This window comes from Haliotis asinina, chromosome 2 (genome assembly GCF_037392515.1).
Source record: "Haliotis asinina isolate JCU_RB_2024 chromosome 2, JCU_Hal_asi_v2, whole genome shotgun sequence".
NCBI lineage: Eukaryota > Metazoa > Mollusca > Gastropoda > Lepetellida > Haliotidae > Haliotis > Haliotis asinina.
Genome location: NC_090281.1, coordinates 66,089,675 through 66,107,181, shown reverse-complemented (window position 1 = coordinate 66,107,181; position 17,507 = coordinate 66,089,675). Strand labels below are relative to the sequence as shown.

General features: G+C 40.1%; 1 protein-coding gene across 7 annotated transcripts in view; it reads left to right on the top strand.

The window, feature by feature from the left end:
• Positions 1-17,507, top strand: part of LOC137274155 (LIM domain only protein 7-like) — a 111,290-nt gene that overhangs the window by 59,273 nt on the left and 34,510 nt on the right. For 6 of the 7 annotated variants that reach the window (XM_067807185.1, XM_067807186.1, XM_067807183.1 and 3 more), the window contains one exon: positions 9,008-9,050. In XM_067807185.1, coding sequence (XP_067663286.1) covers positions 9,008-9,050 — 43 coding nt within the window. Of the gene's footprint in view, positions 1-8,798; positions 8,864-9,007; positions 9,051-17,507 lie in introns of those variants that run through there. The other variant, XM_067807188.1, reaches the window with a different exon arrangement.

Sequence of the window (17,507 nt, the reverse complement as noted above, 5' to 3'; positions counted from 1 at the left end):
TCATGCCATGTAAGTCATGTGTTACCAAGATAACCCACACACATTCATGCCATGTGTCATGTGTTACCAAGATAACCACACACATACCATGTATGTTATGTGTTACCAAGATAACCCACACACATTAATACCATGTGTGTCATGTGTTACCAAGATAACCCACACACATATTCACATGAACAGAAAGTGTTTGCTTGTCAAAATGGCAAACTGAAAAGTACTTTTGTAGACTATACCAGTGCTCCGCAAGGATATGTATTGTCTCCAATACTTTTCACTTTGGATAAGATTGATTGTGTACATTCTCAACCTAACATCAGCAGTGTACTCTTTTACAATGAGTACACATACAAAGAAGAAATAAATGATTTTGTCAAGTGGTGTCATGAAAACCTTTTGGAACTCAGTGTATCAAAAAGAAAAGAACTTCTCATTAATCTTAAAGTAAATAGATCGACAAATAATCATGTCATTATCAAATGAACTAAACAAGATTATAAAACAAGGAGAGAAAATTGCTTATCATATCTTTAAGAGAATAGGTGAACTTCATGGAGGAAAGGCTTTAAATTTAGGTGACAAATTATTACTGATCCCTCTCATGTTTTACATGAATGTTATGAACTTTCACCTCTGGCTGTTGGCATGGTGTACCGATGTGCAAATCCAAGCGTTATAATTTATGTCTTTTGTATCAATATCAATTCCTTTGTTCAAAAACCATTAGTCTTTTCCATTGTCATGGCATGTACATTAGTCTGTAAGTATAATCATGTTTTATGTATTTATTTGATATACATGTATTTATGCTCATTCAGATGTTAGACAATTTCCCTTTGTCATGCTGAACACGAGGGTTTGCAATTCCCCATGTGTGTACAATGTGTGGAGCCCATTTCTGGTGTCCCCTACCATGATGTAGCTTGATATTTTTAAAAGCGGCATGAAACCATACTCATTCACTTACACATGGGCGAGATATCTCTTTATTGAACTTTTTAGCACAGTGGCATGAAGGTGGTGTATGATAGGAACGAAATGATAGGGGAACTGTACTGTATCTGCCTCCATTCAGGCGAAATCCTTTCACATGCATATCTGCATGGGAGTGAGACAGTTATTCTGTGGTAACTCTTGCTTCATGCACACAAATATAATAAATTCATAACAGCGTAAACACTTATGGAGTTTCATGATGCTTACTGATATCTTTTTATCTAAGCATTATTTAGTGAAGAATACAAATCTTGCTGTACGGTTGATAGAAGCCTGTATAAAGCTTGCGTGGGTATAACGGTGACAGATACATAGCCTTGCCTTGTAATGATCCGGTCATTCAAGCTGATAAGAGTAGGACATATTTGCCCATGTTTTCTTCCACCTGAATGGTTGCAAGATGAGTCACCAGGTCTACACATATCGGCCAACAGGGATAAGGGGTGGGGTGGGTGGGGGTGGGAGGACCGGTGTCATTTCGGGTAGGTGGGCTGTGGCAAGGAACAAGGGACTGGGGCTGAGGCTACTGCTGAAACTCGAGCTGGGGCTGTTGCTTGGGCTAGGGCTGGGGGTGCTACTGGGGCTGGGGCTGGGGCTGGGGCTGGGGCTGGGGCTGGGGCTGGGGGTGCTGTTGGGGTTGGGACTGAGGCTTGGACTGGTTCTAGGGCTAGGGCTGGGGCTGCTTTTGGGACTGGGGCTGGGGCTTCTGTTGGGACTGGGACTTGGGCTGGGGCTTGGGCTGGGGCTGCTGTTGGGACTGTGGCATGGGCTGGGCTGCTGTTAGGTGTGTGACTTGGGCTTGGGCTGGTCCGACGGCTGGGGCTGGGCCTTTGGCTGCTGTTGTGACTGGGGCTGGGGCTGCTTTTGCTTACTGGGGCTGGGGCTGCTGTTGGGACTGGGGCTTGGGCTGGGGCTGGGGCTGCTGTTGGGTCTGGGCCTTTTGTTGGGACTGTGGCTTGGGCTGGGGCTGGGGCTGCTGTTGGGTCTGTGGCTGTGGCTGGGGCTGTTGTTGGGACTGTGGCTTGGGCTGTGGCTGTGGCTGTGGCTGTGGCTGCTGTTGGGACTGCGACTTGGGTTGGGGCTGCTGGTGGGATTGTGGCTTGGGCTGGGGCTGGGGCTGGGGCTGGGGCTGGGGCTGGGGCTGGGGCTGCTGTTGGGACTACGACTTTGGCAGGGGCTGCTGTTGGGTCTGTGGCTAGGGCCGGGGCTGCTGCTTTGGCTGTATTGATGAGGGAAAAGACATCAATGACATGATACACGATGCAGCCCTTACAGGCCCCCTTTTGTCTCAAAGTCACAGAAATCATAGTTTAAATGATTTACTGTGGGACATTTGTTAAATGATGGCTGCACTATTAAATATCACATATACTCTAGTAGGGTGCAAATGCAAAATCACTTGATGACGTCGCTATAAATGAAACTCCGCCATTAAAACTACTCATTTCAATCTTTAATTGACTTAAATCGACCTTTTTGTCAACAGTGCACAATTCTCAGCCGCAAACGAAATTTCAACCAATCAGAGCAGCGCGTCTCTGTGATGTAATTGTTGGTATAGAAATGAGGGTCTGTGCAGTATTCATCTACATTTCAGGGGTTAAATTATTTCGTTTACAGGTTTGTACAAACCTGAAATCGCGAAAGCTGTTGTGAAAAATGAAAGCTCTATGTTCTCACAATCTACTATGACTTAGTTTTGTCTCCTGCTTTGCCTAGTTTTTGAGTTACAACCCTTGTTTTCATAGACGATTCTGTCACAATCACCTGGTGTCGCTAGGTTGTAATCCGTGTCAGGTGGTATAAACCTACTCGTTTTTTGTCATCATTCACTTGATGCTCAGTTAATGAATTTATAACAGGTATAATTAGTGGTAACGCCACTTAGATTACCCAACAAAGGCTCCCATTTGGCATTTCTTGTGTCTGGATCGATCAAGGGATTAACCAATAACACTCTGATTGATTAATTAGTTTTATGGGGATTTAAATGGGGGATTTGTCAAAAGGTAGTGTTTATGTATGTACATTTACTAATCTATACTGAATACACTCTGTCGTATCTGTGTCTATGTAAAAACAACACCCTTCTTCCAAAGGATTAACTGCCAATACATTGATTGATTGCTCATTATTGGCTAACTAATTACATTTTTAAAAGAATGACACACATGATGCAATTAGTTGCCAGGTGTGTTAACTTGGGTGACCAATGAGACTATACAGCAATGTGAAAAACCTGAAACGATACATTTCGTATATTCGATTGTTGAAAGACACATCACTTTGGTAATCTGCAGATGATTTATATATCACTCATTTTTGTGGATATTGATGGATACATTCCTCGAACAAGGTAAGAGCCTGACATTACTCCTATAACTTTAATTTGTTTTAATTTCAATATTTGCATTTTGTTTTTATTAAGTTGTCATAACTTTCAACAGAATCATTGTTTTCATCGTGAAGTTGTAATGATACAGACAACATACACTAGGGCGTGCATGCGAATTATGATTCATATTGGCAAACTATAAAATGTCTAGATATTACATTCCTGTTATACATTTGCAGATCGCTTCTTTCTGTTAAGTTTCAAAATCCATACAAGTATGATTATAAAGTAATTAGGATCATGAGACCAAATATAAAGACTTATATTGACAAGTGTCTACATAGTGATGAGTGAACGTTAACAAACCAAGTAAATTTAACAAGTGTAGAAATTTATTGCGCAGTATTTTTTACTTCTCACCCCGACCTCACTTATGTTGTGTTACAAGTTATGTCATGCAAACTCCTTTTGGCCGTGATTCAAATACATATTTAACTGCTAGTAGAAAGTAGTTTCGATTTTCTAACTTGATGAAAACAAACCATAATCTCATTAATTCAAATGGACGTTAGTCCATGACTTCACGATTTTCAAAAATGGCAGCGCCCTGTCTGAGAAGGAATACTGTTTAAGTTTGTTTTCATAGACTTACAAAAGCAAAATTACTTTCTACTGGTAGTAAAATATGTATTTTATTGATTGACAATGGGATTTTGCATGGCATGGTTATAACAATAATTTCACTCTTGGAAGCGAGGTGGAGGGCAAGAAAATTAGCAATATTAATGTCACTTTGAGCCCCACCTTGCTTCCTTGGAAGAAAGCCCAACCTTGCTACCTTGGAAGAAATCGTTATGTTACAAGTTGTGTCATGCAAAATCCTTTTGGCCATGATTCAAATACACATTTAACTACTGGCAAAAAGTAGTTTGGATTTTCTAACTTGATGAAAACAAACTATAATCTCAATAATTCTAACTGACTTTTAGCCCGTGCAATTTTCAAAAATGGCCCGTCCCTGTCTGAAGATAAATGCTATTTAAGTTTCTTTTCACCAACTTACAAAATCAAAATTACTTTTCACTTGTAGTAAAATATGTATTTTATTGACGGACATCAGGATTTTACATGACATTGCTTATAACGTAAGAATTTCACTCTTGGAATCGAGACGGGGCTGATGTAATATTATTTACGATAATATTGGCACTTCGACCACAACCTCGCATCCGAGGAAGAAAGCGTTATATTCATGCAAAATCCTTTTGGTCAGCAATGTGTAGTAAGCAGTTCTTATTTTATAAACTCGGTGAAACTTGAACTCCCATTTTCTATCCTGGAAGCGTGGTAAGGGGCAAACCATTCGATTTAGTATATACCACAGGCTTCCACAACGCTCGCTTCGCACACACAAATAGCCAATTTAAGCACAAACTATGGGGTCCGGTGGAAATCTGTGCATAGTGACACCATCAACAACCCCAAGGAGCAATTGACGGCAACACAACAATTCGGCATGTCTTTGGTGATGTTGAGAAATCAGCAAAATGACGAGCTCGCCACACATTTTCTATACAACTAACTGAAAATCATTCCTTCTATTACATCACGTCCAGTTCTCTGGCGACAGTGTTATGTAACTGTGTCTGTGGTTTCGTTTGCGGGCGAGAGAGGAGCAGACGGCTTTTTAGCAACTTTTAAGTGCTTGGTATTAATTAACCACAAGTTTTTTTTAATAAAAAAAGGGTGTTCTGTTTATGACTAAGCAGAAGTCTTTCATATGCAGTGATAAAAAGAGTACCAAAAAACTGAGTTTAGTGGTCCTTTAACACCTTTTGCAGGAAGTATTAAAATGTACTCCATACGTCTGTGCACATTTGCCTTTCCAGGAGCAGAACTTTAAAACCTGTTCACTATTTCTTCACCAAACTTTGCACATAGATAAGTCTAGTGTTGAACTGGTGGCTTGTGGTAGTGTTGGAATTTTGAAGTTTTCCATGGCAACAAGTTTGACTGTGACTGAAATAGGTGTTGGTGTTTATTTTCTGGGGCAGAGCTTTACAACCATTCACTATTTCTTCTCCAATCTTGGCACACAGAGTGGCCTGATGTTGTGTACTGTTGCCTTTTGGTAGTTTTGGAATTCTGAATAAAATGTTGTTTTTCATGGCAACAATTTTGACTTTGAGTTAATTTGGTGGTAATGCTTCTGTCTGAAGTAGAACTTAAAAACCTTTCAATGCTCTACATCCAGTTTGCAATATACACAACAAAATATTTGACATAATCATAACTAGTAAGCATATTTGTGAAGAGTATTTTGCCATTGATTTTGGATATTGATGATTTTGTCTTCTAGTTACTTGTTGTCACATATCTTTATAGACAGTGTACCGACCGAACTTCTTGTAAATCGACACCTGTAGAATCGCTGTAGGTTACTGACAAAAATAATCTCCCAGTGATACTCATACCATACTTCTAATGGTTTTCTATTCAGTTTCCAGTTTTGCCAGATGGATGGGTACTATGGTTGGTTTTTAATGAATATTGTTCCTTGATTTCTGAACTTTAAACAGAAAGTTTCATTGAAATGCCGATTTTTTATACATGGTGGCATTTGTCTTTTGACATACGGATTGAAAGTTCATGAGTCCTTTGTTGAATTCATACAAATTCCATTTACTTCTATATACTCATCATGAACAAAATCAGTTGACTTGCTCTGAGTTAGCTGTTACACTTACTGAACTGTCCGTATTAGATATTGATAGAATGTAATATCTCTTTGCATGTAGACAGTAGAAGAGCAGCACACCTTTGATGAATATTGATGTGCCTTCCATGCTATCAATACATATTGTCTGCTGCACTGGCTAATCACACACACCTAGCTTAATGTACAGTTTGGCCTCAGCACACAGGGGTAAAGCTTGACAGTTTGACTGTGTAAATACCATATAGTCCAGTCTAACTGGCCTGTCAGGTGCCCCCTTGCTTGCTTTATTTGAAATCAATACTATTGAACACAGCAATAACAAGGCTAAAGGAACATCAGTATGTCTGGAATGTGGTTCTCCACTACTGCTGTCTGCACCACACTGCCTGCACTATAAATATTCCATGAGATGAATTTGTGTAATAATGGATTAAGTGGATTGATTGTTACACCTGAAAGAGGCCCTGCAAGTGTGGATGCTGCTGGTTGATTGTTGCACCTTATTGAGGCCTTGTGTATCATGTAGGTGCATCTGGTTGGGGTCCTCCGTGTGTTTTGTGTTGGTGCTGCTGGTTGATTGTTACACCTTAATGAGGCCCTATGTATGTGTTAGTGCTGCTGGTTGATTGTTACACCTTAATGAGGCCCTATGTGTGTGCTATTGGCTGATTGTTACACCTGAAAGAGACCCAGTGTTTGTGCTGCTGGCTGATTGTTACACCTGAATGAGACCCTGTGTGTGTGGTACTGGCTGATTGTTACACCTGAAAGAGACCCTGTATGTGTGCTACTGGCTGATTGTTACACCCGAATGAGACCCTGTGTTTGTGCAGCTGGCTGATTGTTACACCTGAATGAGACCCTGTGTGTGTGGTACTGGCTGATTGTTACACCTTAATAAGACCCTGTGTATGTGTAGGTGTTGTTGTTTGATTGTTACACCTTAATGAGTCCCTGTGTGTGTGGTTCTGGCTGATTGTTACACCTGAATGAGACCCTGTGTATGTGTAGGTGTTGTTGTTTGACCTTCGAATGTGACACCTTAATGAAGCCCAGAGTATGTGCTGTTAGTTGATTGTTACACCTGAATGAGACCCTGTGTATGTGTAGGTGTTGTTGTTTGATTGTTACACCTTAATGAGTCCCTGTGTTTGTGGTACTGGCTGATTGTTACACCTGAATGAGACCCTGTGTATGTGTAGGTGTTGTTGTTTGATTGTTACACCTTAATGAGACCCTGTGTTTGTGGTTCTGGCTGATTGTTACACCTGAATGAGGCCCTGTGTGTGCTACTTACCAGGCTGATTATTACGCCTGAATGAGTCCCTGTGTGTGTGGTACTGGCTGATTGTTACAACTGAATAAGACCCTGTGTATGTGTAGGTGTTGTTCGATTGTTACATCTTAATGAAGCCCAGTGTATGTGCTGCTGGTTGATTGTTACATCTTAATGGGGCCCTGTGTGTGTGCTGTTAGTTGATTGTTACACGTGCACCTTAATGAGACCCTGTGTATGTGTAGGTGTTGTTTGATTGTTACACCTCAATGAGTCCCAGTGTGTGTGCTACTGGCTGATTGTTACACCTTAATGGGGCCCTCTGTGTGTATACTACTTACCAAGCTGATTGTTACACCTGAACGAGGCTCTGTGTGTGTTTTTGCTGCTGGTTGATTGTTATACCCAAATGAGGCCCTGTGTATGTGTTGGTGCTGCTAGTTGACTGTTGCACCCTATTACAAGGGGTAAGTGCAGTAGTTGGAACAGTCAAACAAATGAACATGTGGTAATTATGAGTGTTAACTTAGACCAACCCTAAATTTAAATGTTCAATTTTCAAGGTAAAATTTTGAGGAATTGCAATCTTAATTTCACTTTATTTTTCCGATTCACAATTTTGTTTAAAGTGAAACTCACTGGTATGTTTTTTTTTTTTTCATTACTATCACAAGTACTTTGGTGACTGAAATGATATGGCTCTTAGTATAATTACAGTGTAAGTAAACATAATGATGTGGCATTGTGTGTGAGAAATATGTTACCTGACTACTTATATAAAGATGCTGGGGACAGGTGAGAATTTCCGGTTTATTGTTCTTGTACAGGCAGACTAGTGGCCATATTGGCGTGGCAGTGATATCATTATGTGATGTCAACAGGCTGAAGGATCCCCCATTGGCAGAACCAGTATTCCTACATGGCCCCTTAAGTGGTGTGATAAACTCAGTAAATACACACAAACAGTTCACTGCAGTGCATGTCTATAATCTTTGCCACATTTCATACTGTGCAGCATGTGCTCCACAGGTTGGATTTGCCTCAGTTGAGCTTATTTGCTTTTTTATGTGTGGACTCAGATCACAGATATCATGGGTATTTTGACTGCATCCATAGTGAGTCTTTTCACAGCTTCACCCCTAACTACTCCCCCACCCCCAAACTCTCCCAAACCTACCCCATCCCCCACCAGCTGCCCCTCAGCATTTCACATTTTCTCCTTGTTTGGTCCAACAAGCAAAACTAGGTCACCTTATACATTGCTTGTCACAAAAACTGCCCCCAGATAAGGTACAATTAACACAGTGAAGTTTTGTCAGGTTTATGTGCTGCATCTTGAAATAATAGCATCAGAAAAAGTAGAATTTGTTGTGATTGTCCCCAGGTGTGCTTACAGTATTCAGGAACCTGCTGACTCTGTCTGTGTCCTGAATGGGGCCTTATAGTGAGGTGGTTGTGTGTTTATGGTTTTCTATATGCATACCTTGTCGTCATAAGGGGCACGCAATACTGTCCCATACACGCATGCTGTCCACAGGTAGCTTTGCTCAAGTCTTACAATATGTACTCCTGTCAACTTCAAACTTTTATTCCAGTTTTTTTATCCCTTCTAGCGTGTTTACCTATCAAGCAGGTTTTCTTTTATGTTTAATTAATGTTTTATTCTGTTGTCTCTTTGCAGCTCTGACCAGCTGAAACAAGTAGCCGATCGTCGACTAAGAAATGTAAGTGTGTTTAGTATTGTACTTGTGTAGTTCATCCTCCATGTCATGTAACTGGAATATTGTTTTGACACTGTGCACATACTGTCTGTTTCAGGTAGTGACATTTGTTGTGGTTAACAGGCATTATTGATTTTGACAGTGGAATGTTTGGTATGTAGGCAGCCTGGTCCTTGAGTCATGAGAGTACACCTGGTTGGGACTGTTGTCTGTATGTCAGCCACTAAGTAGGGTTGGGATGGGTTTAGTGTTGTATCTGTATGTCAATACGGCTGTTGAGTGGGGTGGGGATGGGTTTAGTGTTATATCTGTATGTCAGTACAGCTGTCCAGTGGGGTGGGGATGGGTTTAGTGTTGTGTCTGTATGTCAGTATGGCTGTCCAGTGGGGTGGGGATGGGTTTGGTGTTGTGTCTGTATGTCAGTACAGCTGTCCAGTGGGGTGGGGATGGGTTTAGTGTTGTGTCTGTATGTCAGTATGGCTGTCCAGTGGGGTGGGGATGGGTTTAGTGTTGTGTCTGTATGTCAGTATGGCTGTCCAGTGGGGTGGGATGGGTTTGGTGTTGTATCTGTATGTCAATATTGCAACCTGATAGGGCGGGGATTGTCATGTTGTTGATCACTGGATTGTCTGGTTTTCACCTTGATTATTGCTTAGTGTGATGTTAAACAAAACACAAACAAACAAATGTTAACTTAATGGTGCGGAAATGGAGATGTGTCTGTATGTCTCTTTAGTGAATGAGTTTAGATTGACTTAGATTTTTTTCCTGTATGGGACACCTCTCTCTGTGACTTTCAACATTGACTGTTGTGTGACACCTCACTGTGTGAGCATCCACATTGATTGTTGTGTGACACCTCAGTGTGTGAGGAGTATCCACATTGACTGTTGTGTGACACCTGTGTGTGAACATCCACATTGATTGTTGTGTGAGCCTCAGTTTGTGAGTATCCACATTGATTGTTGTGTGACACCTCTCTGTGTGAGTATCCACATTGATTGTTGTGTGACACCTCAGTGTTTGAGTATCCACATTGATTGTTGTGTAACACCTCACTGTGTGAGTATCCACATTGATTGTTGTGTGACACCTCTCTTTGTGTATCCACATTGATTGTTGTGTGACACCTGTTTGTGAGTATCCACATTGTTGTGTGAAACCTCACTGTGTGAGTATCCACATTGATTTGTGCGATGCCTCAGTGTGTGAGTATCCACATTGATTGTTGTGTGACACCTCAGTGTGTGAGCAACCACATTGATTGTTATGTGACACCTCAGTGTGTGAACATCTACATTGATTGTTGTGTGACACCTTTCTCAGTGAGTATCCACATTGATTGTTGTGTGACACCTCACTGTGTGAGTATCCACATTGATTGTTGTGTGACACCTCTCTCGGTGAGTATCCACATTGATTGTTGTGTGATACCTCACTGTGTGAGTATCTTAGTTGATTGCTGTGTGACACCTCTCTCTGTGTCAGTATCCACACTGAATGTTCTGTCCATCTGTTCCAAGTGATTTGAGATGTTGGTTCAAGAAACAACTTTACGACCTGTAAATGTCAGGGATGAAATATTGATCTTCAGTAACCCATACTTGTCGGAAGAGGCAACTAATTCGAATGGGTGGTCACAGTCAGTCTGATTGGTTGGCGAGTGTTATCAGTTCCCAGTTGCGCAGATTGTTGTTCATGCTGTTGATCACTGGCTTGTCTGGTCCAGACTTTACTATTTACAGACTGCAGCCATGTAGCTGCACTATTGCAAAGTGCGGCGTAAAACTAACCTCACTCATTCATTCACTGAACAACTTAGGTTTAAGCAGCTATCGTCAATGAGCCCAATGCACTGTTTAAACAGAGGAATGAGGTCATGGGTTTTTTTCAGTGGTTCAGGTAGGATGATATTTCAAAGCATTCTGTTTGGTAATAAGTATTAAAGGTAAATGTAATTATAGATATATTTTCTTGAATGTTTAAACATCACACTGAAATTGTTTTGACAACATATTTTCCTGATTGTGTAAACCCCACAGTCTCAGAATTACCCTTTGATGACTGGATGCAGGTGTTGTTCATTGTTCTCACCTGGTACGTTTCTCCATTCATCCTTTGGCATCATTAGGTGGTGATGTTATATCTGTCTAGGCTCTAGTATCTCTGTTTGCCAGGAGCAATAAAAGGTGGCCTCATGTAATATATAGCTCATGTAATACATACCTCCGGTCTAAAGTTTAGACTCACTTGAGTAAGTATGGCCACTTACTTCAGGCAATTGTTCTATACTAAGTTTTGCAGAATAATCCATACTGTTTAAAGGAACTATTTACACTTGAACTGAACTGTATTGTAAGACGAAATTGTATTGTAGAAAAGATTAGTGTCATGAGTTTAATAGATGTTAGAAATCAGCGAAAATTGGAGAATTCTTAATGAAATCGCAGCTGTATACATGAACAATATTTTTACATGTTTTTCAGCAATTTGATGCATGATCCTAGTGCAGTCCATCTGCATAACATTTGCAGTTGGTTCCCCAAAGCTGAAATCAATCATGGATGTAACCATGTATGTATATATACATAACATGTGTTTTCAGTGAGTCTAAACTTTTGAGAGAACTATAGGTTGGACGGTCTGGGATCTCAGTGCCCATAGTGAATAGGAATGGCTAACTAACTCCTACGGTATATCTTTAGATGTTTTCTGTGACCCTGGGAAAGCTTTATGAATTCTAGAAACATTGGTAAATATCAAATGTAAAAGATGAAAGTAAAAGTGCCATTTTGTTAATTGTTTTGTTTATTATTATAAACAAGCAGACAGAAATCATTTTCTTGTTCATTTTAAATATCTCAGGGAGGTAAACGAAAGAGTATGGTTTTCCACCACTTTTAGCAACATTTCAGCAATTTTATGGCATGGTACACCAGAATTTAAATATCTAAAAATATCTGTAAGTTGAACTGAAGACTGTGAAGTATGTAGTTTGTTGTTTAACACAGCACTCGGCAATACGCCAGCTACATGGCAGTGGTATGTGAAGCATGTAGAGTAGTATAGATGTCATGTTCAAATATTGGTAGGTTTCAACGGTATTGTATGAATAAGAAGAACATGTCAAAACATCACCTTATTAGAACATTCACAGATCAAAAACAGGCTTCTTCCCAGGCTTCTTCTCTTACAAATGCTCCAACATTTTATAGCAACATCTAAAACAAGCTCCTTTCCTGAGATCTCCAACAAATTTTCCTGCATTTTATATCTATTTCTAAAACAGGCTTCTTCCCTGTGATCTCCAACAAATTCTCTAGGATTTTATATCTACATCCACAACAGGCTCCTTCACTCCGCTCTCCACCAAACTCTCCTGCATTTTATGAAAGCTATGAAATGGCAGGTTTATTGAAGACTTCGCACTGTGTATGATAGAGTTTTTTTCTCTACAATTTTGATTGGAACTTGGCATTAGTGTGGATAAAGACGTCTTCATGTGTACAAATTGTTTAAATTAGTTGTACAAGTTAGGGCTGGGATGGGTAACCCAGATACTGAGGACGGATGGGTAATAAGTTGGTCCCGGGTACCCGGTCTAAGCACCCAGGTGCATTATGACTATGTGACTTGCAGATTATGTGACTCTTTCATGATCGAAAGATTGTATTGTCTTTAAAGATTTAGACAAAATTTAGAGTCCTTTTTTTTGATCTCAGGAATTTACATAATTGGTATATGGGAAGGGTTGGGTAATAGTGGGTGGGGTACCCGGGTTGAAAATTTGGACCCGTCCTAGCCCGAGTACAAATGTTGGTGTAGCATTACCAGTGCCCCAGTGGGCCATCCTTGCAGTAGTATGTTGGAGGGAAAGTAGCACTAACCCAGATAGAACACTGTGTTAAACATCCAGGTGAAACAAAAGGGTAGAGAACAGCTAGCGAACAACCTAACACGGTTGTGCTGAAGTGAAATGACATGACTTTGAGTAATGGTGTGTCCACACCTTAATTGAAACAGTATGGGAGGAGGCACACTGCTGGCTGTCATTACACAAAGTGGTGTGATTGTATTATCAAGTAGGAAGAAAGCAAGTAGGAAGAAAGCAAGTGGAAACTATCAGTTGGAAATTGGTGTGTTACAAGGTGCTGCCTGTGCTCCTATCTTGTCTATCTTAAGGTGAGACAATTCTTCGAAACCATTCACTATGGATGGAGTTTTTCACCACTCTCATGATAGAAATGTGATCCAAGTACTGGTATCCATAGTGTTAATGGGACAGGGAATATTTATCATGAAAAGATTGGGGAATGTAACAATGCATCAAACTATCAATGGATGATAATTGTTGAGTCTGTGATAGCAATTAATTGATGTCAGAAATGAAAAACCATTGATGCATTGATAGTATGTGTGACTATCGTTAGTTTAGTAATTGACTTCCGCTGATAAATGCATAATGCAAAATACAGGATATTTGGGTGCAAACTTGCAGCTTCATTGTGCTTATTTTTTGACTGTTTAAATGTCATTTCTTGTCACTCATTGAAAGAAACTGAAACTATTTCAGCTTGTTTTTAGTTTATTTAAACTATACATTCGCTTGGAAAATCACATCAAATGAGACAATTCATGGAGAAAAACGCTTTTGCAATAGCGGGTCACTATAGACTGTTGCTATCCCAATAATCTGCTGCTATAGACTATAGATATTGCAGTTGTTTCCCCACCAATAGTCACACCTATTGAAGACTGCATGAAAGAAATAGTTTGGATTTCCTTGTGTGTCTTGGATAGATTTCATCAGCCCGCTGTTTGTTTAATGCTGCCATTAAAAATTGAAACATTAATTTATTAACAAAACCAAACATTTGAAACCTTCAGTGACATCCAACCCTCCACTTCATCAGTATCAGAGCCAATAAAAATATTTGAATCATGGAGAATCCCTCTACCTCCAACCTCACAAGTGTCTGAAGATACCATTTTAATGCACATGAAACAGGGGAGTACAGATCCTCCCACAAGTGTCTGAACCACCATTGCATACCGATGACACTGACTGTTGCAGGGAATACTCCCTTGTTTGTTAGACCCAGTCTGACTGTTTCACATTCTCCACTTACACTGCCTTGGTTAATGTTTGGTATAAATGGTGTTCACCCACTCGTTCCATATTAAATAACAATCTTTAGATTTGTTTGCACCATAAAGGACTCTCTGTCACTGATATCTGTAGAGGGGTGGGTGAGGTACAGGATTATTTTATGGAGATTATATATTTTTTGTCAGTTTGGTCTATTTGTCTGAATCATAAATCATTGTTGTTGAGGATTTGGGGTGGCTTTTCCTTTTCCTTTAAATCTCAGATCCTCACCATCTTCCCTAGAAGATCTAACTAGAATATTTCAATAAAATTTCATTCAAAATGTCATCTTTAAACCTTTGTCTCTGTGCAGGGAACTTAAGAAACATTGCATGACCAATCCACAATGTTTTGCATGTAAATACAGTAGATAGAAAAGGCTATCTCAGTTCATCTGTTGCACAGGAGATGTCTTCCCTTTCATAACTGGGGTAAAAAGACAGTCAAGATGTAACATTTAACAGACAGTGATTTACTATCATTTGCATGAAATTATGTTTTGTGTCCTTTTTCTCTGAAATTTCAATACAGGATTTAAATGAGAGTAATGTGACAATAATGATCATTGATTGCATCATGAGTAATGATTTGGTGTGTTAGTTGTGATATATCAGTTCTCTAGAAGTATAGTGTGAGGCCCATTTTCTGGTGTCCCCCGCTGTGATATCGCTGGAATATTCCTAAAAGTGGCTTAAAACCACACTCACTCACTCACTCACTCACTCACTCACTCACTCACTCACTCACTCACTCACTCACTCACTCACTCACTCACTCACTCACTCACTCACTTTAGAAGTATATATTCCAGTGCTCATTGACATATGTTTGTTCTTCTTGAGCACTGCATTCAAATTTATTCATATCAATCACTCAGTGTGCTTTAATATTTGGTCTTTTGAAGGAGGGGGACAGGAAAAGCAGGAAAATGAGAATATCTTGCACCTTCTAGTTTAGAAATACTGCATGTTTTTTTATTGTCAGTAAGGCACTTTAACATTCGTTTCTGCCCTCTACATTAAGTGTGTTCCAATAAAAAAATGTTTCAAGATCCACAGTTAGTGGTATCATCCTTCAGACACACATATACTGAACAGCAAAAGAAACACATTTTTCGAAAAAATGAAATCTTGTTGAAGTAAGCATTTATGTTTTTATTCATGCCTGCTATTTAGAACCTTGACAAAAAGCCAGCGTTGCATTTCTTTTGCTGGCAGTATATTTCAAGCCAGTTTCCTCATCAGTATCCATGACTGAAAGGTGAGGTTCTGTTGCAGTGATAAAATCACAGAGTCTAATGTGAGTCTGATAACATCTTAAGACGGAGTGTCATGTGCCACTGCATGCAAACCTCTCATTGACTGAAATAGAGATTGTAGAAAACACCAGCTTTTCCTTAAGCCAGCCTCAACATCAGGTCCAGCTGAGCAGGTTTCCAAGGCGCTATATTTTCTGCTTAGCTTCTCTTCATAGTAAACTGAAGTCCAGCAGTTTAGGAAATGGGTGATTATGTGCTTATTGATCTACAGAGCTATTCACTCTTGTCAGTATATCAATCAACCAGTGCTGTAGATAACAAACATGGATAGGATATGATTATGGAGTAGATGACGTGCGAGACTGAAGAGTGGGCCAGTAAAATTCCTGTGTGTTGACAGTGTCTGACATGTTACATTGATATGAGTGGGTCAGTAAAACATGGGTGCACATTGGTGACACAAGGCAGGGGGGAACACATTGGTGACACAAGGCAGGTGGGATATATCGGTAACTCAAGGCAGGGGGGACACATTGGTGACACAAGGCATGGGGGAGAGACATTGGTGACACATGGCAAGGGGGACACATCGGTGACACAAGGTAGGGGACACATATGGTGACATAATCCAGGAGGAATATTAGTGACTCTTACTGTTATTTCTTTTCACATTGAAGGGTTTACATACCTGCATATTTTTCACACAAAAAATTTTACTAGGAAACAATCAATTATATATGACATTGTGTTTGGGGGTATAGTAATTCCTTTCTTGTAATATTTTCTGCCTGTATATGAAGGGTGTTATTTATTTATTTAGTCACTGTGTTCATTGATATCATCTGTGGCCACATTTCAGGCCTGATCAGACCACCTGGGTATCCCTGTTAAATTGACCATTCTGAATACCCACATGCTTAACACAAGTAATCACAGTATGATCTGTGTATGTTCTGCTTCTCCAACGTGTTAAAGTTTACTTACATGGCTTTTCTGGGGTAGCAGCCATGTACTATGTTGATTCTTACAAGCAGTTTGTGCTCACACTGGGTACACAGAACCTACACATGTGATATACTGCAGGAGGTGTGGGCACTGCATTGTCAACATTAGGTCACACCTAGCAATGTGTCTTGATTGTGCGATGTGCAAGCCTTGTACATGAAATATATGGTGAGCGTGAGTCATCCTGTTCAAACTTCCTACAGAGGTTTCTGTGAGGGACGAGGCGGGGAAGGAGAAAGAGAAATTAAATTTCTAGCATGCCTGTGTATTATTGAGTGTGATAAGCGCTGTGGGTGAGGTTAGACTTTGCAGATCATTGTGACCTAGTAACCACCTGTGATAGCCTTCCAGCAGCCAGTTCAGGACAGATATAGAAGGTGGACAGTCATTTGCTTCAGTGCTGCATAGCTCAGGTACATGACTGCTGCATGGCTCAAATTGTTCTGTTCAGTAGTGGTAATGTGTCTTGCTGGGATGACAGACTGACAAGCAGATCAGAGAGGTACCATAGTAGATGCAGTGAAAGTTGATTACAAGATTGCTCACAATTTAGAGAGCCATACAGAAAGACAAGCAACTTGGAGAGGTACCGTTGCTGATTGAGTGAAAGTTGATTGAGAGGTACCATAGCTGATTCAGTGAAAGCTGATTACAAAGTTGCTCACAATTTAGAGAGCCATATAGACACACTGAAGATCAGCTCAGAGAGATACAGTAGCTGATTCAATGAAGGTTGATTACAAGGTTGTTCACAATTTAGAAAACCATACATGTCATGCATGCCTCAATTATTTAAGTCATACCAATGTTGAACTAGCTTGAAATAGATAAAGTCATCCATCCCAGCTTTTCATTGGATGCAAAACTCAAGAAGGAGCTAAATAACTAACTCATGTTTACCTTAGTAAGTATTTTGAAGAAGACTTCATGAAACAGGAACTGTGTAGGTTTATAATTTGTATATTGGCTGGTGAGTTTGAATTGCTTTTAGTGATATGCCGGTAAGTCTTCTACGAATGTAACCACCACTTCAGCCAGGAATGTCAGG